Consider the following 27646-nt stretch of genomic DNA (forward strand, 5'->3'; position numbering starts at 1 on the left):
CCTGCCAGATGGGCCACACTCTATTCCTGGTTCACCAACAAGGTCAAAGGTCTCCCTGCCATCCCATCGTTCTCTGTATAGAGCTCAATTTGTTTCATTCTCCCTCCTTGTGAGCTTCTCATTTGACAAAACCTCCCTCTGTTCCTCCCCAAGGAACAGCTGCAGAGACCACTGAAACTCCGCCTTATTGACAAGACATGAGTCACCAGGAGCCGTTTAACCCAGTGACCCCTCTGTCGATCTGAGGTCTGTGAAGTAGCAGTGGCCACTTTAATGTTTACATTCTTGTAAAATACCTCAGGGATGGGCTGAGGCCTGGGCTTTCATGACTGTCTTAGGTTGTGAAGTGAAAACAAGACGGACAGAAGAAGAATCAAACAAAGATTATCAATGTTTTTGATATTTCAGCATTTTTTGATACCATGGATTAAAGCAACATAATTTGCTCCACTGATGATCAATATTTTCAGAAGCAGTTAAGCTTTAGAAAAAAAACAACAGAACTTCACACATATTTTTCATGGAAAGCTGCCACGAAGGAGGGAAAGGGAGAGAGTGCTACCTCATTTGAGCAAATAAATTGGAGACATTTCAGTTTTGAAATGTTATACAATTTATGTAGTGTAGGCAGTGTGCAGGAGTTTGCCTCCAAGTTTTAACAAGCTCCAGCAGCTGAGAGTGGAGAGCCTTTGCATACAACAACTGTGGCCCAGGTTCTTCACCAATCAAAGCTTTATGAGAGAGTGGCAAGGAGGAAGCCACTCCTGTTTCCTTGTTTTTCACAGGCGAATCCATCTTTCAAAGCTCCCATCTGAACCGTTTGGGCCCGGTTAGAAAGTGACAGGACCAATCAGTGACAAGGGGCAGTACTTTCAGGCGCAGCAGGGTCGTGTTGTAAACAAGCAGCAGCAAGAGCTGGTGCAGTTATGGAGGAAGAGATTAGCGTGGATGCTGCTAAAGCGCCAGTTTTATCAGAATTTGACGACATTTCTTCGTTAAAAGAAGAACAAAGAACAGCAGTGAGTTTTCTTTTCAAAAACAACAAAAGTTGAGTACTTACATGTCTATAGTTGCCAAGTTTTGTGTTATTCCTCAGTAGCTGCGCACGCACATGTTTTGTTGCTCTTACTGACCTGTAGAGATAGAACGTTCACCCAATCACATTCCGAGTTTTTTTCAAAGCCTCTGCTTTTCCTCAAACATTTCCTATTGAAGCTTTCCTAGATGGATGTATGAAACAAGTCCAACTGGCTTGTCAGGTTAACATTGACCAGCATAAACAAAATACAGTCACAGTGGAGGGACAATTTTTTTCTAGGAGGCAGAAACGCCGAGCATGACCAGACTCATCCTGGACGACCACCTGAAAGTAGGATGGAAGACCAGACAGAATGAAAGAGATGGATAGGGACAAAAACCAAAGCAATAGAAACCCATTAAACTGAATTATGGCTACAGCCCTGCTAATAACATTAAAATAATGTAAGTATTAGCAAGAACAACTGAGTAAGGCCGGCCACACACTAGACAATTTTTTAATCTGAAACGGTTTTAAAACCATGAGAGACCGGGGACTTCAGGACAATTTCCAAAGATTTTTCATCTTTAATCCTCTGAACGCACACACTAGACAACTCAGCCAGACTGTCAGATCACTGGAGACCAAAAAGAAAAAAACCACGGATGTCTGTCGATATCGTCTTGCTGTCTCTCCACAACAGTCTGTCCTGGCATGTGTTACATGTGCAGCAACAATCATAAAACATGGGAAAGACTTGGGACGAAATCCTGGCTGGAATTAAGGTACAGTTGTGTTTATGGTTGTGAGTGGTGAAAGTATGTATGATTCGTCTGGTGACGCTACCGGTGTGCTCGCTCTCATTGGTTGTTGTGGGTACTCTGTCAGCAGTACTACAACCTAGACTTGTAAATATCAAACATGATATTTACGATTCAGGGTCTGGGGGGCTACGACACGATTTGGAGCAGTAAATTAATCATGTTGACACCACACACATGCAGACTACTAAGACAAATAATCATTTGCTACCAGTCTCCAGTCGGTATATGCCCCCATGATTGTTGGGGGAGTCAAATCTTGGCCAAAATTGGCTTAAAATCCTGTAGTGTGTGGCTGGCCTAAGATATCTTTGTCTGATCATTCTATGATAAACATTTCAACAATGATGATGTTATAGCTGTTGCAGCTGAGGAATTCTTAGACTCACATTCACATTCATAACAATAATATATTTACAGCTGGGATTAAAAGTCTTAGTTGGACTTGGGAAGATCCAAATTGCTTTGGCCATCTTCAAAATCCAGTCTAAACTGAAATAACTGTCTTACACTGATTTACAAAATAATAGTGTGGCTTTTTCACCTACCAAACTTGTGCAAAGGATTCTAAAGGACATGTGTTAATCCTGAAACTCAGCTGAAGGTTTAAATGCATCCTTATCTGCACTGCAGAGCAGGCTAGGTCTCTGTGCTTCGGGAATGTTTGTGCATATTTAAAAGAATCATACTTTGTTTTAACTGTTATTACTCAGAGAACATCAGCAGTAAGACTTATTGTCCATCTTTCACTTGCACGGATACAAATTCATTTTATTTGTTTTTCTGAGTTTTCCTTGTTTGCTGCTCTCAGGCAGGAGACTTTGCTTTATAAGATGAAACTCATATTACATTTTTCGAGCCGGGCATCAAAATAAACCCTGAAAAAGTTTTCCCTCCCCTCCAAGCTCATCATCTTTTTGTGAACAGAGCCATGCTCTGGCAGGATGAGCGCCAGGCTCTGCACAGGGTAGCTGCAGATGCCAAAAAAAAGAGTAAACTGCAAGGGGAAGGACGAAATAACAGGGTGTTTGTGCCTGACTATCATAAGTGCTGCATGATTAGTGAATTAGCTCACAAGACAAAGAAGATCAGAGCAATGATGCACACTTTTGGACTGATTAGCAGTTCATTCTTTTGTTTCCAATTGTTTCTCCTTAATTAATAACACATTGTTTTCTTTTAAAGGTAATACATAGTAATGCTTTGTTTCAAGTATCAGACCATAAAACTCTTTTGATAAAAACAAGCCATGTTTTGCTTTTGTTGGCTTAAACAGTGGTTGCAAAAGCGTTTACTATTCAAACCAACAAAAGGCAACCTTTATTTGTAATAAAATGTATTTGACAGAGAATAATTTAGTAAATTCAGCTTGAAATAATTTACATTTATAAAGGCTGCATTGTTTTTACACTGTAGAAAGAAGAAAGGTGTTCACAGGAACTCGTAAAAACCATTCTGGCAATAAATTTTACCTCCAAATCTCCCCCTCATTGATAAAAGTCTCTGTTAAAGCTTGTAAAAGATAATACCAGGAGATGAAATTAGCTGTCAAACAAAGACCCTCTGTCTGATTGAACCAGGCCTACATCATTGAAAGCCCCTGTCTCTGTATGTGCGTCTTTGTCTCTCCCTCTTTCTTTTTTTCCATGATGTTAGTCATGCAGCTCATGCGTGTCTCACTTTTACGCACCCCCGTGTCGCTCTTGTGGAGTGTGATATCATAGTCAGCGGTGTGAGTTTGATGTTTACAAGGCTGTACAACAGGAAGCTCCCTGGAGGATGAGCAGATCTTAAGACTCCACGAGCCCTTTCTCATCAGAGGTCTCCCTCCGTCTCCCCTCTGCGTCTCTCTTTGACTCCCCCTTGAGTGAGATGTTTTGTCGGGTTAAGCTCCCGCCTTTATTTTGCTTTCACACAGTCTCCCTCACATGTACAGCCACCTTTCTGAACAGGCCTGACAGTTAGATAGATGATAGAGTTTAGGATTCCTGACAGGGTTGAACAACAACCTTCATCTGTGTTGACAAAAAGCATGACAATAACCCAACACTGGCTGATAAACACTATGGACAGAATGCTGATTTTCCCACGATTCTGCAATACCTACGATTCTGTCCAAATACTTAACATTCAGGGCCAGACTTTTTGTCTCGACCTCCGCTGTCTTGATTTCCAGCCTTGTTGAATAAAGGTCAGACTGGTCCCTGCACTCGCACTGAATGTTGCTTTTGCCTGTAAATTGTCAGATACAAAGATCCCTTCAAGGGGTACAGGTCTTTTGATAAAATACGCCACACACGGCTCATAAGCATAACTTGCAGCATTTAAAGAAACTTAGAGGCATTTGTTAACATCTTTAAAGTCCTACTATTCTGTCTGTTTGTGTTGCATTCATGCAATTATGCAGAAAATTACAGTACATAATTATAACACCAGACATATACCAGCAGAAAGCTGTGATTCTAGGCGTAGGTGGCCGAGTGGTTAAGGCGTGCGCCCCATGTACACGGACTGCCCGGATTCGAATCCGACCTGAGGCCCTTTACCGCATGTCTCTCCCCTGCTCTCATCCCTGTTTCCGACTCTATACTCTATCCTCCTCTATCAAATAAAGGCACAAAAATGCCCAAAATAAACCTTAAAAAAAAAAAAAAGAAAGCTGTGATTCACATGACTCTGACCATGGCAACCATAAAAACCACCGCACCAGCCACAATCTATGTACAGGTACATCTCAAAAAATTAGAATATCATGAAAAAGTTCAGTATTTTTTGTCACTCATTTCAGAAAGTGAAACCCATATAGACTCATTACACATAGAGTAAAATATTTCAAGCCTTTATTTCTTGAAATGTTGATGATTATGGCTTACAGATAATGAAAACCCCAAATTCAGTGTCTCAGAAAATTAGAATATTACATAAGATCAATAAAAAATTGATATTTTACACAGAAATGTCAGGTTTCTGAAAAGTATGTTGATTTCTATACCTTCAATACTTGGTTGGGCCTCCTTTTGCATGAATTACTGCATCAATGTGGCGTGGCATCGAGGCAATCAGCCTGTGGCACTGCTCAGGTGTAATGGAAGCCCAGGCTGCTTTGATAGCGGCCTTCAGGTCATCTGCATTGTTGGGTCTGGTGTTTCTCATCTTCCTCTTGACAAGACCCCATAGATTCTCTATGAATCTCTTTATGAATTGCTGAGCAGCAATGTTCTGCACTCATCATATTGTGTTATTGTTTTGTTAAGAGCCCCCTGGTGGCAGATTTTTTACCTATTGTGTTTTCTAAATATGCAAAGTTAATTGCTTTGTAGGTCTACAGTCATGTTCAGATTTCATAGGTCATAATTTGCACAAATGTCAGGAAACCAGAAAATAAAGTAGAAAAAACTCAGACTTTTTTGGAAAAGGATATTATAATTGTGAAAAGAGAGAAAATTGGTGAAGAGTGGCAAAAATGGGTTAAGTGGCAAAAACATTGCTAAAAAGGTTTAAAGTGCCAAAAATGGGCAAAAACAGCAAATACATGGCAAAATGGAAATAAAGGTGAAATATGTTGCCAAAAATGACTTAAAGCAGCAAAAAGTGGTAAGAAAGGGCAAGAAGCTGTTAAATTGGGCAAAAATGGTGATGGTAACAAAGTGAATGGGCACACTGAGCTAAATGATTAAGAAAGTAATGCCAGAGCTGGGTCATGATGTGCAGAAATGTAAGGATACCAAAAAATTAAAGTTAAAAACTTAAAATATCTTGTTTTTAATGCATAGAATAATTGTATAAAGAAACAAGAAATGAATAAAAAGTGGCAAAAATGGCTTTAAGGTGGCAAAAAGTGGCCACAACATTGGGATAAGAGGTTTTAAGTGCCAAAAAATGGGCGAAACAGCAGCAAATACATTGTGGAAAGGGGCAACAAAGGGCAAAAAGTAGCCAAACTGGGTGAAAAGTGGCAAAAAGATGTTGCATTCAGGGGCGAAATGTGGCAACAAAGAGGCAAAAATGGGAAAGAAACTGGCAAAAATGCATAAAAATGGGCAAAAAATAAAAATAAAACAGAATAAACATGTCATGGAAACATGGAAAATAATTGACAAAAAGTTGCAAAAATGGGTGAAAAGCAGAGAAATTGATAAAAATTAAAGGAAAAACAAAGAAGCAAAAATGGGGGGAGGCAGCAAAAATGGGCAAAACATGACAACAATTGGTTAAGGTAGGAAAAGAAGTGGCAAAGACATTGCTAAAATGTGTTAAAAGTACCCTAGATGAGTAAAAACAGCAGCAAATACATTGCAAAAGTGGGGTTAAAGTGGGAATTAAAGGGGAAAGCAACTGAATTTGGCAAAAGTGACAAAAACAAGATAAAGGTAGCAAAAAGAATAGTCAAAAATGGGTTAAAACCAACAAGAAATTGGTTAAAAATGGCATTAATGGGCAAAAATCAGTAAAATAAAATTAAAAGTTGCAAAAATGGATGGAAAATGTGGTGAAATGGGTTTAAAAGTTGCACAAATAAAGAATTACAACATTAGAACCCAAATATAGCTTGACACACTTTTCATCTGTCATTAGTCACCAATGTTCCTGATCCACTTATCCCAGCCAAATGTATGGGCAGGCCTGTTAATAAGCTTCTTTACACTTTATGTACATTAACTGTTAAAGGCTAGTGTTCCACCTTGTTCTTTATAAACACACAAAAGCTGAGAACAGGAGGGCTTGCTGACACTGGAGGAACAAACAAAGGCTTAACCAAGGCAACAGGAGATGTTAGTTAACAGCTGAGCTGGCAGAAGAGAAGAGTGTGTATTTGTACACGTCTGAATGTGATCAAAGTAACAAAGCCGAATGACAATGGAGCTTTTATGGTGCTGTGCAGAATCAATGTCAGAAACCGGCTTTTGGCTCATTCTAGTCTGCAGGTCAGCTGAGGGACAAGTAGACTGATGACTACATGAAAATGTGACAGATTTAATAAGCGTAGGTGTTACTGTCTTGAAATGATGTGATCCTAAATTAGCATTTTTCTGCTGTTTGGCAGAGGTGTTTGAATGTCAAAATGAGCAGCTTTTGGACACTTCATGTACCAGATGACTCAGACTATTGTTTGCCTGCTTGTTTCTGAAAGCCTTCAGATTGTGTGACACAAACATTGTTACATATTTGATCCACAGAGTGTTGTTTTTGTCCGATCATTTATTCTCTGGCTCTTCTCCACATCTTGCACAAAAATATTAAAGACTGTAAAGTATCATGAAGACCATGGAGGAACAAATAAAACCTGCCAGCTTCTAGAGAGAGAAAGTGTGAAAAAAGTCTCAGTTAAGAGGCTGGCGGAGTATGCATCCACACTCTCATTTCATATACAAGAATATGAGAACACTAGAGTGTTAGACATCACTTTGTGCCACTGTTTTCAGTGTCGGCATGTCTTAATAATGCATGATTAAAGAAGAGCGGAGTCCCAGCCATCTGCGTCAGCCCCCTCGTGCTTGAGTTAATCACAGATTTAGAGAGTCTACACTCAAACAGGAGGATGCAGCTCACTGTTTGTGTGCAGACTTTTCTCTCACTGCATGAGGAGGAAAGGGAGATGTTTCCCTTTCTTCACACTACCTTTCTATTCCTTTATTCTTTTGAAATCAAATATTGGGATGGTGTTTGGCATTTCACTTCCTTAAATTTTGTTCCAACTTCCTTACTTTTAGACATAAGGCCTCTATGACCCCCTCCTTTGCCCTCACGCTTAACACCAGGTGGTTTGGGGTCTTCCAGGTTTTCTTTTGCCTGGTGGTTTCCATCAAAAGATAGCCCTTGCAACCTGGACCTATTCCATTCACAACACATGACTAAGACATCTCAAACATCTTTATGTGATTTCCTTCTTTATGCTCCTGTGGTCTGTTTTTTTGTACACTTGTAGGTTGGATATTTGGCCAGAAGATCTGGCAGATTTGTTCAAGGCGTTTGTTGTGAAAAGGTTCCACTCTTGTTATGCCAGTTTTGACGACTCCCTGCACCATATGGCAGAACAGACCTGATGTTGCAGTTACAAGAGCATCTAAGTTTTTAGGCTTCTTGGATCTCTAGAGCTACAGTAGCTCTCTAACTTGAATTGTCAAGCTTTGATATCTGCCTGGGACAAAGTGATGCTTAATTACAATAATGGATCTTGTATTTATTTGCTGCTGTGTTGATGGGAGAGGATGGGAGGGATGATGCACCCTTGTCAAACTGCAGGGAACCAGTTGGAGCAGTTGATGACAGCTGCACTGAAAATATTCATAGAAAGTTCTAACAATTCTTATGATCTTGGATTAAATAGAATTTCCATCCCAGACACTGTTCAATGTCGTTTTACAGTGTGAAGACCTGATCCATTCATCCTTCAATGAATGAATGGCAATAATAGGTTTAGAAGTGGCAAAAACAGGCAGAAAAGAAGTGATGGAAAGAGTTTAAAACTGACAAAATTAGGTGGTTAATGGTAAAAAAATATGTTAAAATTAAAAAAAAAAAAAACAGATGAAAAGGGGAAAAAATTTTGACAAAATTGGTGTTAAGTGGCAACAATGTAATTTGGAAAATATTCTTAGTTTTTTAGGGCAACTGGAAATCCATCTTGCAAAGCTCCCATCTGAACCGTTTGTGCCCGGTTAGAAAGTGACAGGACCAATCAGTGACGAGGGGCAGTACTTTCAGGTGCAGCAGAGTCGTGACGTAAACAAGCAGCAGCAAGAGGCTGGTGCAATTATGGTGGAAGAGCTTAGCATGGATGCTGCTAAAGCGCCAGTTTTATCAGAACTTTTTTTTTTCTTTGTCAAATATTTTTATTGAATTTCCATTTATTGGATGGGTACAGAAAAGGATAATGACATAAATGTACAACAAAAAGCTATCTCTCAATTGTATTAAATTTGTCACAGTTGAAAATAATGTCTCTTTTTAAACAGGATGCATTAAAGTGCAAGTACCCCTTCCCCATCTAAACAACTCACTCAGTCATACTCATTCACGCCACAAGTAACAAAATGGACAAGATAACCAAATGTCAGAAGGTATCGACAAGCAGTGAATAATATATCAAATAAATAAAGAGAAAAGAAAAAAGATGAAAGAAGGGAAGGGAAAAATAAAAAAATAAATAAAAAATAATAAATAAATAAATAATAAAATAACAATAATAATGATAAGTAAACAGAATCAACAACTCAGTAGTACATTGTTTTTCAGCTTCAATATGTAAGGTATCTATATGAAGTAAAAAAGGTTGCCAGATTTTATTAAAGGCCTGTAGGGAACCGTTCAGGGAGAATCTGATCTTCTCAGGTCTCACGCTTCGTAAGATTTCTTGAATCCATCTATTGTGTGTAGGAGGGGATGAGTGAGGAGAACAAGTCTCTTTGCAAGCAAGGTGGTGAACGCAATAACCTGTTGTGAGGATTTGGACCAGCCTAGTGCTGGAGGCATTCCAAAAAGAGCGACAAGGGGGGTCAGGGTTCACTGTGCAACAAAGGACCTCTCCTAATGTATTAAAGATGGCATGCCATAATTCAGTAAGTTTATGGCATGATCAAAACATGTGAATGTGATCAGCTGGCGAGAGTTTACATCTGTTGCAGGTGTCAGCTCTGTCTGGATAAATTTTGGCTAACCTCGCGTTGGTGAAGTGGCTCCTATGCAAGATCTTGCACTGTAGAGGTCTGTGTCCAGCACATACAGAGGATGTGTGAACAAGATTAAGTATACGGTCCCATTGTTCATAAGAGATAGTGATCCTGAGGTCCTGGTCCCAGACAGCTCTCAAGGAGTTCAGGGAGGTCGGGTTCATTCTAAAAATGGAATAGTATAAGATTGAAGTTAGGGATTTTTGTGCTGTTTTGAGCAAGAGAAGGGAATCCATCAAGGTCTCTGGGGGGTGATTAGGAAAGTGAGGGATTTGATTTCGCACAAAATGCTGGATCTGGAAAAACCGGAATAAATGAGATTGAGGGAGAGTGAATTTTTTTGATAAGTCTGCAGATGAAGGGAAAATACCATCAATATAGAGGTCATTAAGGATTTGCAGACCCTTATTCGACCAGGATTCAAAGGCAGTGTCAGAACACGATGGAAGAAATTTCTTCGTTAAAAGAAGAACAAAGAACAGTGTTGAGTTGTTTTCTTTTCAAAAACGACAAAAGCTGAGTACTTACATGTCTATAGTCGCCATGTTTCGCATTATTCCTCAGTAGCTGCGCACGCACAGCTCGATAGCGGATACGTCACGTCTTTTGTTGCTCTGTTTTGCCCATAGAAATGTGATGGAGCGTTTACCCAATCACACTCCGAGTTTTTTTCAAAGCCTCTGCCTTTTCCCAACCGTTTCCTATTGAAGCTTTCCCAGATGGATGTGTGAAACAAATCCCTCTGTCAGGTTACTAGGGTGTGCCAACAAGGGTGCTTTGTCAGGCTTTGTGGACTTAAAGGGTACCAAAGAGGTCTTTTTATCAACTTTTTCACTAAGGCCACACACTAGATGATTTTTAATCTGAAATGATTTTAACACTGTGAGAGACCACAGACTTCAGGACAATTTCCAAAGATTTTTCATCTCTAATCCTCTGAACACACACACTAGACGACTCAGCCAGATTGTCAGATCACTGGAGACCACACACCTGCTGGCCTGCCCACGACCTCACGTGATCACGTGACTTCAGAAAAAAAAAAAAAAAACATGGATGTCTGTCAATACCATCTTGCTGTCTCTCCACAACAGGCTGTGACACCACACACATGCAGACTACTCAGACAAATAATCATTTGCGACAAGGCTCCAGTCGGTATACACCCCCACAATCGTTGGGGGAGTCAAATCTCGCCTAAAATCGGGCTTAAAATCCTGTAGTGTGTGGCCGGCCTAAGAGTGTACTAAAGAGGGCCCTTTGTAAAATTGGGTCCACTTAAAGGTTACCAAAGAGAGTATCTGTTAGATTTTGTCCCCTTAAGAGTACCGAATAGGCCTCTTGTCGAAAAATGTGTATACTTAAAGGGTACAAAAGAGGGCCCTTTGCCATTTTTTTTCCACAAGGTTCCCACAGAGTGGACTTTGTCCATTTTTTTCACCTCAGAGGGCACCAAAGAGGTCCCTTTATCATCTTTTTTTCTGCTGGGGCATCCTAGAAGGCAATTTTGCTGCCTTTGAATAACATTAGGGTCTCAGAGGTGGCAATCGCCTGCTCAGTTATGGAGCACAGTTGTGTTCCAATCACCCAAGTACTGTGCCTGAATACACATGAAACCTACTGGAGACCACCTCTTCATGCAGAGCCCAGTATGTTTGACACCTCTATACCTTAGGGGAGGTGTCAGATGAGGAGATAGTCAATATGGGCTCTCTTTACATTTTCTGTGGCTTTATTTATGGCATATTTGGCATTTAAAAGGCAGCATGAGGAAATTTTAATACAAAAGTAGAACAAAAACCTGATTAACAAAAGAATTAAAACAGGTTAAAGGCATACTTTGTTTACAGGAGACGCCAAATCTGACACAACCCAAAAGTTCTAATCTGAGTTAAGAGAAACTTTTTGTTTCCACAAATGTTATTTTGGAAACCAGAATGGGGCCAACATGAATCATTAACAGTTGTATAAAAAGTGCAACACTGCCTTCACTTTTGCTGCCATAAAACTGAGAAAGACGGCTGTTTTTGATTGATGCTCTCAGTGGCATCCATGCCAACTGCAGAGCAGAAATTGTTGTTGTGAGAAAGTTCGCTCATTTGCATTTATGTGGAGCACAGAGTCAGTCCGCTGCACACCCCAGATGATGCAACATCCTTGTTTTTCTTTTTTGGACCATATCCAGTAAAAAAACATTCTTACTTAGAAGTAGCAGTGCAGTAAAGTGAAATATTTCTACCAAAGGGACCGTGTTCAAGCATTAGCAAGCTGCTCTTTGAGCAAGATGCTGAATTTTAATCGGTTTCTTTCTGTATTTGTGCTGTGACTGCCCTCTGATAAAAAAAAGAAAAGTTATGACAGGGATCAATATTGCCTCATATCTTTTTAAATACACCCTGCCAAACTGTTCAGTATGCTGACATATCGTTCAACCAGAGAAAAGTGGGCCAGGTGGCTTTTGAACTTTAAAGTGCTTAGCTAGAAGCTGCAGCTCAGCATAACCTGCACCAGAATCCCAATGTCTTTGACCCCGACCACACACTGTATACAACATGCCATCACACTGAGCTTTAAGGCTGCACAGATTCCTAAATCAGCTGTTTCCTTTATCTTTATAGTTTTCTTACAGCTAGCAGAATATGCCTACATATCCTTGATTCTATTTTTCCTTATCTCTGTAACCTTTTCACCACTGACAGTGTGATTATAGCCTACACTTAAAGGATAGCTGCATCATAAACCTGCTCTCATCTACTTTATAAAACATTTACTGTAAGCCAGGCTTTGGCTGTCTGCGCTGAGCATTGATACCGAAAGCACATCATCACTAAGACCTCAGTTTTATGTATATGACGTTTACCAGCACACATAATAATTTGATATTTTGGGCATGTAAGCCAACAACTTTACACTGAAAACACGGGTAGTCACATAACAGATAACTGTGCAGCAGCTCACTTTACATAATCAATCTTATTCACAGTGTTTTCTGTCCTTGTCATCCCAGATGCTTTTCGAGGTCACCTGCTCTTTATTAATGGTCCAATTTTTCTAAGCAGAGACAGCTTTGTAAGAAGCGCGGTCAATCATTCTGCTAATGTAATTTTGCCGTGTTGAGAAGAGGGGACAGCTGGCTTGTTATTGATCTGTGTCACTCACCTGTGTTAAGTGCTGATCAAATACCCATTAAAACTGGAGAGGGGCTGTTAGATCACTGAGTGCAGGGGTTGAGATGGTTTGAGAGAAGAGAGTAAGAGCCTGGAGAGATCACTTCAAATTTCCGAAAGTGTAGAAGTTACTAAAATAAAGACTGTCCTGCACAGAAGTTAAAAAAAAGAAAAAATGGAAATAGATCAACAAAATGTGTACATGTGTCAACAAAAATAAAGCCCACAGTAATTGATAATTGTATTTATTACAGAACTACAATCTCATTCAAAACAATGACTAAAGTCAGTGGGTTTAACCCTTTTTAAAGCAACAGAAGTGTTAAAAAGGTGCTGTCTATGACCACTTATTGTTAAATTAATTGATAAATACAGTGGTTATTTTTATTCCCTGAAAGTGGTGATTTTGAGGATTCGGCCCAACACCAGCCATATGATAATTTTACAGTTTGGTTGATTAAATGAAGTCAAAGAAAATAATGTTGGGGCTCAAAGTAAGGAGAATGTGTATGGACTAAAACTGGGCTAAAATTTTTCTGAGTTTTCTGAGACTTAAAGCATTAAGGCGAAAACTGACTGGCAAAATTAGCACTGCTTTCCCTCATGTTTTTTTTCTATAGAGAATGCTGTTGATCAAAAAGTGCACTAAGGTCTAAATACCAAACAGTAAACCACCATAGGCTTTATGTTTCATCAATTCATTTCATGAAGAAGAATGAAGAAGAAAAGGTGCTCAAAGTGGGCATCCTTCTTTGTGCCACAAGCTTCTTGCAAAGCATTCCAGGACTGCTGGTATTACGGATCAGCAAGCACGCTTACTTTTAACAATTTTTCTCCCCAAATATGTGATCTTCATCCATTAAAAAATGTGGAGATCTTGTTTTTTGTTTGTATGTTTGAAAAGACTCCTTGATTTAAGATAACAAGTAAGCAGCCGAGATGGGCAGAGATGAGCAGCTCCTCTCTACGCGACCAGGAAATGTCTAGTGGGGCAACAATGTTATGAGGGTTTGGGGGCTTGGGCAATGGGATTGCAGAGAATAATTTTATTCCAATTCAAGCAAGCAGCACAAAACATGAATGTGATACAGCAACAGAACAGCAGCTTCAAGCAGCAGTTCAAGCTTCCTTGAATGTCCGTCTTTGACGTAAAATCTAGTGGTTCCACAGCAATGACAAAAATGTGTCTGTCGTGGTGGTGCTTTAATGGCTGTCATGACAAGACAAGTCACGTTACAACTATGAAAATGTAGGATTTACAGTGCTTAACAAATTTATTAGACCACCCACCCTTATGCCACAGCTGCCCTAAATTAACAGCATTGGTAATTACCAAAATCATTTTATAGGTTTCTGCAATGGCTAATACACCAATATGTAGAAGCTCTTTAACCCAAATTATATTTTTAATGCTAAAATATAATTATTATTGTTATCCATGAATTTTCAAATTTACTGTTTTACAAAAAAACTGAAAAAATAGTAAAGCACATTAATATTTCTTGATTAATATGTCAAATTATAGTTATTTACTTGCATTCCTGAACAGAAAATGAGTTTTAGTGGTTGAATGTTATGCTTGATTCATTTCTGACTTCTCAGAGAAGCCCAGTGAGCCGGCTCAAATTTGGGTGAATTCAGTTTGAAATCCCTCATTAATGTTCAAAATAGTAAAACGTGGAGAGCTCACTGAAAATGAAAGAGTCTGCATTAAAGCACTTCATGATGCTGGATGGTCTCTGAGACAAATGTGACAGGTGGTCTAATAAATTTGTTAAGCACTGTATATACATGTATACGCTATGCATATGAAGATGAAATTATCATGTTTTTTCATATTACTTATTTTCTATAAAGCTGCTGAAAACACACCTTTGAAAATCACAACCAAACATGACTTTTTTCATACCAACCAAATTTCCTTATTTCCTACAAACCATTAACAATTTATCTTGGACAAATGAAGCAAATCATTGTCTATAATAATGTATTGTTAAACACCACAGTTGCATGAGTTATCCAGGTATTAAGAGCAAACTCCTGAAAATCTTTCTTATCTCAGCAAAGCGTGGTGAATTTGCCAAAAACAATAAATTCATTATGGTTATTGGATATAGCATAGTATGTGTATGATATAGATGATACCATGTACCTTCACTTTAGACACGTTGTCATATTAGAAGGGCTGGTATTACTGATATTTTTATGGCCTATTTTTAAGGTTTCCAGTGCTAGAGTGATTGGGTTTGAGCTCGTGCTGAGTTCCATTTGAGAAGAATGTGTACAAACAGTTGCATATATATATATACACATAAAGCTTCTGCAGTGCCTCACCGTGCGAACATGCATTAACACACGAGCCACAGACTATAAAAATGAACAGGTGTTGAACCTCCTCTGCAGCTTAGGGATACTCTACATCCTTGAAATGCCTTGAATGACCCTTTTACTCTGTGTCTTCTGTTTCCCTTCCAGGACTGGCTGAGCAAATTTGGCTACCTCCCGCCCCCTGACCCGGTGACTGGTCAGCTTCAGACCAAGGAGGCCCTGACCAAGGCTATCAAAGCCATGCAGAAGTTCGGAGGGCTGAAGGAGACGGGGGTCTTTGGTATGTCATTATGTGTGAGTGTGTTGAAGAGGGAGGATTAGACTGGTTTGGATGGACGGAGGTATAATGTGGTGTTTATTTGTGACTCAGAAAGAAGGACAGAGATGCATTCTAGTGATGAGTGGACCTTTAAAGAATATGTGAGATATTCTCCAAAATACATGAAACAAACAGACACTGGAATGAATCAAAGTCCCTCTGAGACATCAACATTTTAAATCTTAGATGTACTTTTCTATGGGACTGTATGAGATTGTACATACGTCTTCACACCTCTAGACTCCTCGTAAACATAAATCATACTTGCCATTTCTCTCCACCACATACAGTCGAATAACAGAATACCATACTATATGATTTATGATGTACAATAACAGTATATTGATTTGTAGACTTTTAGCTCTCCACTCTTACACACAATGAACAATTCTTTCTCCTTCTTTCTTACAGTACCATACTGTATCTTACACAGCACACATGCATGTACCACTAACAATAGAAAGAGGATTGTGTGTGAATGGCTTTAAGAGAGTGCAGTTGTGGGTGAGCAAGTTTGATTTATGGTACAAACTGTAACGTGTGAGAAAGTGTGACTGTGCATGTAAGAGGGTTATGCACATAGCATGTATGATTTATGGCTCCACCAGCCTCTCATATCCTCCTCTACATGCACTTTATGTATGCATATGAGCAAATACAGTATGAATTACAACCACTGGAACAGGCATTTGCAAACATTGGTTCAACCTAAATGACCGGGATCTTCTGCTATAGAAATTATTTTATACAGCGTGTTTATTTTAAGCACGATCCATGTTATATCTCCTGTGTGAAACATGACACACAAAAGCGAACCAGAACATAAACGAGAAGATTGACTGTTTCTATAGATTTAACACCTGAAACTGCTGCTGCAGGGTGGCTACAAAAAAAACGCCTTTACATTTCTACATCAAAGATTCACAGGGAATAGTAGTTTTACATATTTAAAGGCACCAGGATGAGATTTTTGTGAAAGAAAAATGCATGTACTAGACAAAATCAGCAAAGACATACAGTCGATGTCACTGCTTTTTCATGGGGGTGTAAACATCAGCACAAATCCACAAATGGAAATTTACACTCAAAAGCAACTGTCAAATTCTATATTATTGAAGTTATCCATGTAGAGCCCCATTCTTCTGAATTTGATGTCTGAAACATATTCCAAAAATGTTGGGACAGGGGCCTGAAAAGACTGGGAAAGTTGTGGAACACTCAAAAAACACATAATATTCCACAGGTAAGATGGTTAACTGGTAACAGGTGATAGTACCATCACTGGATATTTAAGGAGCCCTCCTGTAAAGCTCAGTTATTCATAATACACATGAATCACCGAAAGTGTAAGGTTTTCCACTTTGATAAAGATGGTTTAGGAAAGTGGTCCATCAGTTTATGTGCAATGTTCCTCAATATGCAGCTGCAAGTAATTTTGAGGTTTTACCATCACCAGTCCATATTATCAGAACGAAAAATTAGAGAATCTGGAGAAATCTCTGCACAAAAAAGGACAAGGCCAAAAACCAGCTTTGAATGTCTGTAACCTTCCATCCCTCAGGTGGCACTGCATTAGAAAATAGCATCATTCTGGCACAAGATCACTTTAGAAAACGTTCCATCTACAGATAGAAGTTAGGACTTTACCATGCAAAGTGAAAGCCATATTTTAGCAACACCCAGGAGCACTGCTGACATCCCTTGGCCCAAGCTCAAGGTCTGGCCCAAGTCCACATTTTATTTATTAAATAGTGGCTGTCCAGATCTCTGGAGAAAAAGGACCATCCCGATTCTTATCGGGATGGTCCAACAAGGAATTTGCTCCAGTTAACTTTGTTTTCCATGTACAGGAATTAAATATTAAACACCACACAATACAATACAACTAAAAGAATATCAAAATCTGGATTCAAACAAGTACAGACTCTTTTTTGGATGTGTTTTCTGGTCTATACAAGTCAGTATGCATGGTAGTATGGTTGCATGATGAGCAAAGGGTTCAATAATGCTGACTCAACATGATCATAGGTATAAAATATGAAAGAATGTGGGCAGATTTACATAAGTTAGAAAGATAATTTGAGATAGTTTCAATTAATGAGTGCCAACGTGCATATAAGGTGAGGCTTTTACCATAGTGAGCTTTCTTAAAGTACTGGAGAAACAGTAAAACTTTATAAGACAGTGTAGGATATTTTACATTAAGCAGGGCCTAGGTGCTTTTTAAATTGATTTTTTTTTTCTGACACTTTTCTGAAACTGTTTCTGTGCGGGGTTGTTTTGACGTGCTGTGCCCTGAAACACCTACCAAAGGAGATCAACATATGCTTCCATCCAGACAAGATTTTTTAGGGGAATCCCTGATTATTTCAGCAAGGCACAACATAATGGCTATTGGGTTGAAGAGTACTAGACTGGCCTTCATGCAGTCCAGATCTGTCTCTCATTAGACATGTACAGTGCATTATGAAGCAAAAAATACAACTACAGAAACCTCACACTGTTGAGCAACTTAAGCTGTAAGTCAAGCAATAATGGTGAGGAATTCCTCATTAGTACTTCAACAACCAGAGTATTCAGTCCTCAGATGCTTGCAGAGTGTTGCAGAAGAAAAGGTGATTTTGCAAGCATTCATTTTTGAAGTACACATAAAAACAATGAGGTTGTTGTTTGAATGTTAAATATCTAGTCTTTGAGCATTTTTCAGTTAAATTTAAGTTGAATCAGATTCACAAATCAATGTATTCTGTATTTATTCAGATTTTACACAACGTCAAGTTTTTTGAACTGTGATTTGTACTTGTGACATTCAGGCCATGTTCTTTTGTGTTGTTTTTTTATGCCAGTGTTGGGAGCAGCCTCTATGTGAATGACTGCTTCTATGCACATCACATGACTAAACCATCTTTAGGGACTTCTCTGACTGTAATTTTTGAGGGTCCCTGGATGAAACGCTTTGGAATCCCTTTCTTGGCAGACTGACTATGTCTGCAGAGTTCTTTACACCTGAGTCTTCTGCTCTAGGTGTAGAAACAGCCTGTCTGCTCAGATTCACGGGGAATAATAGTTTTGACTTTTGGAAAGGCAACAAGATGAGATTTTGTTTGAAAACACAATTTTCTTTTTTTTTCAGGACAAAATCTTAAACAAAATATCAGCCATTTTTTCCACCTTGTCCTTCAGTAAATACAAACTGAAAGTTCCTCACGGGAGCTTTTAGTAAAACTACCATAGAGCTAGATTATTAAAGATGTATTTCCTGTTTAAGTGTGTGTTAGGTTTAATAATTATGCCCTTCATTTATAAGTATCACAATTATCTCTCCTCTCCTCTACAGACCAAGCCACTCTGGGCCTAATGAAAACACCCAGATGTTCTCTGCCAGATGTGTCTGAAGGAGAGGGGACAATGGGCCGCAGGAAAAGAGGCCTGAACCCTCAGAACAAATGGAATAAGAGGCATCTATCCTGGAGGTAAGGAGAAATAAAATACTCAGTCTGCCAGTTGAGCTACACAAGATAATAGATATTCAGCAATCAACATTATAACCATTTATAATTCATTTGATGAAGCTATTGAGTCAATGAACTCAAGTTGAGTTCGTATCCTGATCGCTGCAGTGTGCTCTTGGCAGTGAGAGGCGACTTGCTGTTGCTTGGCTACCAAATTTAAAGCTATTAATCACATACTGTGCCCATGTTAGCCATAACAATCAAACAGTGGCTGTGCCTGAGCAACCACAAACACTTCAGTATCAAACAAAGAAGCAGATAATCAGGGAATCTGCCTTTTCTACTAGACTTGATGTATGTTTTTTATGTATCTGTGTGTCTGATGGAATGACTCATTCTAAACTTTTGCCAACTTTTCTTGAAAGGAGCTTCTTTTTTTTTCTGCCACCAAGGCTGTGAAAGCATTGTGCAAAAACCCCACTGGAAACAAGACGTTACCAACTACTGCTGCACATAAGTCCAATTTATTTCACAGAGCTGGAGGGAACAAATCACTCAAATAAAGCTTCATTGAACTTCTTTCTTTAATATGTGCTTGCTCTACAAAATGTCAGTATAAGTTTGTTTTAATCTGTGACAACAGAGGCCAAGTTATCTAAAGATTTACACATTTCTAGTCCAAGTCTCACCCACAATTTCCAGATGGTCTCTGTCCACAGCATTCCATCCATGCCAGCGTTTTTGCTCTGTCTGATTGTGCTCCCTCACCCACTGGGTCTGTTTCTGAAGCGAGGTGACTCTCAGCTCAGAGCAGCTGGATCATGAGATCACAAGTAGAAATGAGAAATTAAGAAAACAACACTCACAGCATGGTACTTTGCCAGTACAGGGTTGTTCATTAGCTTCCTGTTTGAGAACATATTGATGTAGGGAAAGGATAAATAATCGACTGTCTGTACTTGGTGTTTTATTTTGAAATTGACTGAATTCTCTGAGAGATCCCATGCAGTGTGTTCCTATTTGAGTTGTCCTACTCTGTGCAGGTTGCTTGCAGAAGGCTCCACTGAAGATAAACTTCTTGAGTGGAAACTCAAAGACTGAAAGGGCGTGATTTGCTTCAGAGCGAGTGGTGCGGATGCACAGATGGACCACGTGGAAATAGGGGCTCAAGCTACAAGTCATGAATCAGTCTCCATCTGTGCTTCCTTTGGAAGATTATAAGACCCTCCTCAAGATGAAAAATTTAGTTTTGTGGATTCATTCTGACTCACAGCACCAATGAAACCTAAAACGAATAACAAGTCTTTTTCTTAATTCATAAGCAAACCAATGAAATCCTGTGTTGTGATTCAAAACACTCAGTCCCAGCCCTGCATGAAATTGTTCAAGTCTGTGCTTCATGAAGATAAATGGCTTCTTCACAGAGTCATTCTGCAGTTTTTACTGTACATGACAAAATAACATGGTCATGTTAAGTGCAGCTGGACCATCTGTCAGGGAAACAGCTTAGTGTTAGAAAGCAGAGGAAGAGGCGGTGGAACATATGGCTTGCCCTGCGTTAAATCTCACACGCTATCAGGGGTGAATCAACGAGATGATGATCCAAGCTGGTGTGTTGGTCAATTTGTGCAAATGTGTGAACGCATTCCTCAGAACATCCCGACAGCTTAAACATTTACTCAGTATTAAAACAAACACAAGCACTTGAGATATAAAGACAGAGACAACTAGTAACATGCATTAAAAGAAACAAGCATTACTATACATAGCATAACATAGCATAAGGCTGGATTTTTCTCTGATTTCTTCCCCGCTCCTGGAGAGACGAGTTTGTGAAGGGTCAGTGCTGTTCAGTCAGTCAGGAACCAGACACGGGGCATGGCAGTCTGAACAAAACTTCAGAAAAAACTTCCCACTTTTCACTTCAGCCATTCATGGGCAGTGACCTCTCCAAAAAATCTGCCAGCTGGGTTGTTGCTGATAAGAAGGGATGTACGAAACAAACTTTTTCATTTTTTTTTTCTTTAACTTACAACAAAACATTGAGCAGTTTCTGCCAGAAAACCTCTAAGTTTGTATGCAAACTCTTTAAACATGGCCATACCTGTTCTGTCGCTCTTTTGAGGTAATCGCATCCCAGCAAATAAAAACACTCTGGGCTGGACTCCAAGAGACACCGTCCAATTTACAAAACAAACACAAAGGTCCCTATCATATCTTTCTCCACCTGAGGCAGTCATCATTTTTATGCCAAATGCTCACGCTGTTAAAAAGGCACTGAACAGCCATTCAGTTCAGTTAAATCCATCATCAAGAAATGGAAGGAATATGGCACATGTAAAGATAACTAGATCAGGCCGTCCTCACAAACTGAGTGACCGTCCAAGAGGGAGACTAGTGAAAGAGGCCACCAAGACACCTATAACTACTACGAAGGATTTACAAGCTTCAGCATGAGATGGGAGAGACTCTGCATACAACTACTGTTGCCGAGGTTCTTCACCAGTCATAGCTTTATGGGAGAGTGGCAAAGAGAAAGACACAGTTGAAGAAACTCATTGAATCTCATCCAGAGTTAGCAAAACTTATATGGGAGACTCCATCGTCAAGTGTAAGAAAGTTCTTTGGTCTGATGAGACCAAAATGGTGCATTTTGATCAGATAAGATGCTATGTTTGCTGGACACCAAACCCTGCACATCACCACAAGCACACCCTCCCCACTGTGAAGCAAGGGGGTGGCAGCATCATGCTATGGGTATGCTTCTCAGCAGCTGGCCCTGGAAGGCTTGTAGAGGGTAAATGTGGAAGAATGTAGGACAGTCCTGGAGGAGAATCATATTTAGTCTGCAAGAGAACTACTGTATGGCTTGGGAAATGATTGATTTTCCAGCACAATGACCTGCCGCAGCAAAAGCTACACATAAATGGTCTAGAGACAACAAGCTGAATGTTCTGGAGTGGCTGATTCAAAGCCCAGATCTCAATCCAATGGAATATTTGTGTCTTGACTTTAACAGGGTTTTTCACCCCTGGTCCCCAGGCAACCTGACTGAGCTTGGGAAGTTTTACAAAGAAGAATGGAGAAAATTTGAAGTGTCCAGATGTGCAAGGTCTGCCAATGGTGCATCTACTAAATACTGACTTAAAGTGGGTTATTATTCATGCCATCACTTATTACACTTTACATGTTTTTATCTAATTGACATCACTTTGCAGAAACTTGGTTTTACTTTGACATTAAGGAGGGCTTTTTTGTAAATTTCCTTTTTTGTCCAAAAGCCCACTATATTGACCATGATTGACTTATTAAATCAGTTAAAGGGTCAAACATCCAAAGAGGTGAAAACCTTTTTTAAAGGCACTGTATGTTCTGTAAACTACACATGCACACATTCAGTCTACAACACTCACGTTCTTTCATGCGACAGAGAGTTGTGATTCATCATAAATTTTGTATATGAATATCACCCACATGAATGCCACTGACAACAGAGTTCACCGATATTAATAACGACCTTTACGCATGCATTGCACGATACAGGCAAGGACTCTATTGTAAGCAGACAGCTGACGTCACACAGGTTTGTCCAATTCTTTCTACAGTCTTTGGTTCAGTGGCACAATGACAGTAGAAGGAGTTGAAGAAGCTTGCTGGAGCGTAGTCTTTTTAAGAAAAACAACAAATAACAACAAAAACAACAGACTGACAATACACAAGCCAAGATGCACACTTGCTGACGCTCAAATTGGTTTGTTTTGTGACTCCTGAAACACACCGTTGTATAATCAAGCCACTTTATCTAACCTCATTGTGATGTGCCACCGGGTTTAGGCTTTCAAGATAGCAGAGGTTAGACCAGCATGCTCCAGAGTGCTGTGCTTTATGCTTTAAATAGTTTGCCATCAAGATAATGTCTAAAGAGTTAAACGCACCCTAAAAGTACTGTTGAACAAATAGCAGCAAATTGCTCCAGACCTGTCCATCAGAAGCTCCTGCTATCTGCTGTGACTCAAAATCTAATTCACAAAGTGCATGAGACAAATTATATTTATAAGAAAATGCACCCAAAAGGTTGTTTCTCTCTGCTATCATTTTATGTTTGAATGTAGAGAGAAGCTGTCTGCTCTTTAACTCTGTGTGAGGATGCACCCTTATGCTGACTGAGCACAGTTTGGTTTGCATAAAGATAGTGAGCCTGGAAGACAGGGGAAACTTTTCAGGGTTTCTATTGATGCCTGAGTTGAAAAATGGGGTTTGAGTTTCACCTTTTAAAACAAAGCTTCCGCTCAGAGTGCAGCAACCAAGGCAACATTTGTGTATGTATAATGAAATTGGTATTTGGTTTGGGTAGTGAAAACCAGCATATGTGTTGGAGTCTTAATTCTTTTTTAACTGATTGTGAAGGTGTTTTCAAAGGCAAATTCCATGTTGCAAGTTGGAGTAAAGTGCTCAACTTTTAGCCAGTTAATATGACTGTTCATGCTGTTGATTCTTGAGTGAAAGACATAGAGACTGAGTTGTTTCCACATATCATCTCACATACTTGGTGCAGCTACCACCTAAACTGTCTATTTTTCATGCACATCGGCCTCATGTATATTTAAAGTGGAACAATAACAATACAATACTTCTATGAGATCTTTCCAGGGATTGGCTTGAACGTGAAGGATGTGCAATTTAGTCAGCAAATATTACTTGAATGTAACTTTTGTTAATAAAACGAGGTGTCAAATCAGTCTGTGCTGTCAGCCACTTGACACTTACTGTATCGGTGGAGAGGTCTGGAGCTCTACACAAGGCAACAATACAATTAATTGCAGGTATATTTTCTGCTTCATTCAGAGAGCAAGCTGAGGAATCTCATATAACATTCTGGAATCACAACAAACTCAATAAAGCTCCCCCTAACCTCCTAGCTCATCTTCTTTATGTGGACAAAACTGTGCTCCATCAGGACGAGAGCTCAGCTCTGAACAGAGCAAAGGTGAAGCTTTCCTTTCCTTTCAAATGCAAAACAAGAGCAAACTGCACAAAGCAGGGCTGTGTTTGCACCTCAAAAAGAGAGTTAGCACTAATTGCTTTTTTTATATTAGATCTAGGGATAAACATAGATATCTATTTCCACAAAGACAGTGTCATTTGCTCCATACATGAAATAAAAAAGCATTCATGCAGCCAATAATAACTATGTGGAGACAGAAAATTCTTAACTGCAGGGCACATAGGAGGTCTGCACATGGTTAAGCTTCAAGTAAGCAGTTGATGTCTCTATTTTTTACTTGGCAGGAAGATGAAGCTCCTGATCAAGTATTCCCTAGAAAAACCTAGAAATAAACCACTGACTTGCAGCCAAACAGTGTATAAACTTCATATTATGTGCCCTCTCAAAAAAATATTGCAAAAGCTTCTGGATGAAAAACAATAAAACTTGCTTCAGATTTTGATGGCCCACAGAGGATGAATTCACATGGTGATTTTAAGTCTTTGACTCCTCATTTGACTGCATTCATAGGAGCTGTTATTTATAAACTATTGGATGGATAACCATTTAGTTTGGTTTGCATATCAGTGTGTCCTTTAGCGTTTGTTATGACAACGGTGAAAAAGCATTCCATTTCAACTGCACTCCAATCCTACTTCTGAGAGTAGTTTTTGAGCAGAGTACATTTTACTCCTACTCCGTTACATTTGTGATGAAAAATCGATACTTCTACTCCGTTACATTGGGCAATACACTGGTCGCTACTTTTACTTGTCTATAATTTATTTTCATTAAGTATTTTTTACACTCAGCTGAGCTCTCTCAGCAGCGTGAGGTAAAATCCTCAGTACCACAGAGTAAACGGAGGAGTGACCCCGCCCCCTTAACTATCAACAGTTGGAGATAATGGCTGAAGATGTAATACCTGCGTCTCCTTCAGAGGAGCATGTTCATCCCTGGCCCAACATCAAGACTCTTTGCCTTTCAAACGACAAGGAACAACATCCACATAATGCACTGCCTACTGTGTCTACCTAAATGTCAATCTTCAAAAATAGCACGTCAAATCTAAGAAAGCACAGTTATGGTAAGTAAGCTGAACAAGCTAACGACTGCACTGCTGGTTAGCTAAACATAAAAGTTCAAATCTCTGTTTAACTTGCAGACTGCAAAGACACAGTTGTGTCAGTGATAAATGACGTCATGTGTCCAATCACCCCTGAACTCTGCCACAAATGTGATTTTACAGGCCGTTTAACGTTACGTCATAGGTGATGCTATTATCATGTGTGTGTGGCATATCTCTGATATCAGTGATTATACCTAACATGGTTATAACGTGGGGCTAGTGGGCCAAAGTTGTCTTTGGTTTTAATAAGTTTCAGTTTGGCTTGCCAAGTTTGTTGTGTGATAATCAGAATAAAAATTCATAAACTGGAGCTAAAAAGTAAAAATTAAATAAAAAAGGGCAAAAAGTCAGACATAAGGCCAGTTCATAACATTTCATAAATATGAGCCAAAAATCATTAACACATGATAAAATAAATATAATGTGATTAAAAAGTAAGAATGGCAAGGTACAAATTCATGTATGTGAGATTAAAATCATCATGTAAAAATAAGATAACGAGAAAGAGTCTGTTTTTTCTCATTATATTGAATTTTTCATCCCATAATTGTGATCAGCAAACATAACTTGCCTGCTGCTTTATGTATTAAGATAAGTTTTTTTATTACCCACGCCGATGAAATCGGCAGGGGGTTATGTAAAGGGTTCCATATCTTTGTTTGTTCGTGTGTTCATTTGTTCGTTTGTACGTGTACAAGATAACTCCAGAACGGAAAGTCGGATCGTCACCAAACTTTCAGGGAATACTGGGATAGTGACAGGGAAGAGTTTGGTGACGATCTGACTTTCCGTTCTGGAGTTATCTTGTACACGTACAAACGAACAAACAAACAAAGATACAGAACCCTTTACATAACCTGCTGATTCATCGGCGTTAGTAATTAAAAGGGTAAAACATCCAAGGGGATAAATACTAGTTATAGACACTGTAAGCATTCCAACATGCTCAAATAATACAGGGAATTTCTTACAGCATGGTTTTTGTGATTCTTGGCTTGAAATTAACTGAAAGTACCTCTGTACATCAGGATAACGTCACAGTGCTGTTAGCAGTAGATTCTCAGAGTTTGATACACATGGATATTCAGTGCAAGTCAAGTTTTATAGCATAGTGCTGTTTGGCTTTTGTAAAGAAAATATCTTTTAGCCTCTTGTACCACCATAAAATATCTGTAAAGCTGACATGAGCTTAGTTCTCTCCTGTTGATAGATGCTGAGCTTGAAGTGGGGGGAGAGCTTTTCCAGTTTACTCTTAAGCCCAGATTTGATGGACATGATACCACTTTCATCATCTGTAACCAGTCTTCTTCCTCCTTGAGGCTAGTCAGTGAGTCCTAGCTGTCCAAATATAGTAACAGTGAGTATGTGTGCATGATCATATATCTCTAACTGGAAATAACCAGGAAAGGGCAGTTGTCTTTTTTGACATATTTGCATGTACTTCAGTGGAAGTTCCTTTTGCCTGGGATTCATTTCAGAAAGTTAAAGTTTTATATATTCAAGATGCATACGTGAAATATCTCAAGACTTTCTTTTTTGTTTTAATCTTGATGATTACAGCATACAGTTCACAACAATCAAAAATACACTATCTTAAAAAAGTGGAAAACTGTGGGAAATTCCAATTTGTAAAGATTTTCTGGGCCTTCAGTGTCTCACAGTGGTTAAGGACACGAAACTGCAATAATGAGGAAGATCGCTGACTTGACAAATGTCAAGAAGACAATCACTGACACCCTTCACAAGGAGGGTAAGCCACAGAAGGTCAATACTGAAAGGACAGGCTGTTCTCAGAGGCTATTTCAAAGTACAATCATGGAAAGTTGACTAGAAGGGAAAAGTGTGGTAAGAAAAGAAGCACAAGCAACAGGGATGATCTCAGCCTTCAGATGACTGTCAAACAAAGCACACTGAAGAACTCAGTGGAGCTTCACAAAGAGTGGACTGAGGCTGGAGTCAGTGTAACAAGAGCCACCACACACAGATGGGTCCAGGAAATGAGCAACAAGTGAGGTGTTCTCCAGACTATTGCTCAGTGGCTCAAAGTCCTGTTTTCAGATAAAACTAAACTTTGATTTCATTTGAACATCAAGGTCCCAGAATCTGGAGGAAGATCTGAGAAGCATAGAGTCTAAGGTGCTTGAAGTCCAGTGTGAAGTTTTCACAGTCGGTGATGGTTAAGGGTTCATGTCATCTGCTGCTGTTGGTCCACTGGTTTTTATCAAGTCCACAGTCAACAATGTCAGCCGCTTACCAGGAGACTTTAGAGCACTTCATGCTTCCAACTGCAGAGGAGCTTTATGGAGATACTGATTTACTTTTCCAGCTGGACTTGCAGCAACCTGCCCACAGGAAAGCCAGATCTACCAGAAACTGGTTTGCTATGCAATCATGTGTTTGATTGACCAGCCAACTTGTCTGTCCAGAACCCATAGAGAATCTATGGGGAAATGTCAAGAGGAGGATGAGAGACAGCAGACTTGACAATACAGACAAGCTAAAAGGCAACTGCTATCAGAGCGACCTGGGCTTCATAATGCCCCAGCAGTGCCACAGACTGATTGGGTCCAGGCCACGTTGCGTTGATGAAGTAATTTGTGCAAAAAGAACATTTTCATGATATTACATTTTTTGAGATGCAATTGTAAATGTACTCACTCACATCCCAGTCATGAATAACTGCTCCAGACCTAATTCACACAAAATATGATTTACTGACTTTGTTTGAAGTCACACAAAGGTAGGATTTTAAACCATG

General features: G+C 39.4%; 1 protein-coding gene across 1 annotated transcript in view; it reads left to right on the top strand.

The window, feature by feature from the left end:
* Positions 1 to 27646, top strand: part of LOC121525514 (matrix metalloproteinase-17-like) — a 155374-nt gene that overhangs the window by 70973 nt on the left and 56755 nt on the right. The window contains exons 2-3 of the mRNA XM_041811549.1: positions 15152 to 15284; positions 18661 to 18796. Of these exons, the coding sequence (XP_041667483.1) occupies positions 15152 to 15284; positions 18661 to 18796 (269 nt within the window). The remainder of the gene's footprint in view (positions 1 to 15151; positions 15285 to 18660; positions 18797 to 27646) is intronic.

Source organism: Cheilinus undulatus, linkage group 17 (assembly GCF_018320785.1).
Source record: "Cheilinus undulatus linkage group 17, ASM1832078v1, whole genome shotgun sequence".
NCBI lineage: Eukaryota > Metazoa > Chordata > Actinopteri > Labriformes > Labridae > Cheilinus > Cheilinus undulatus.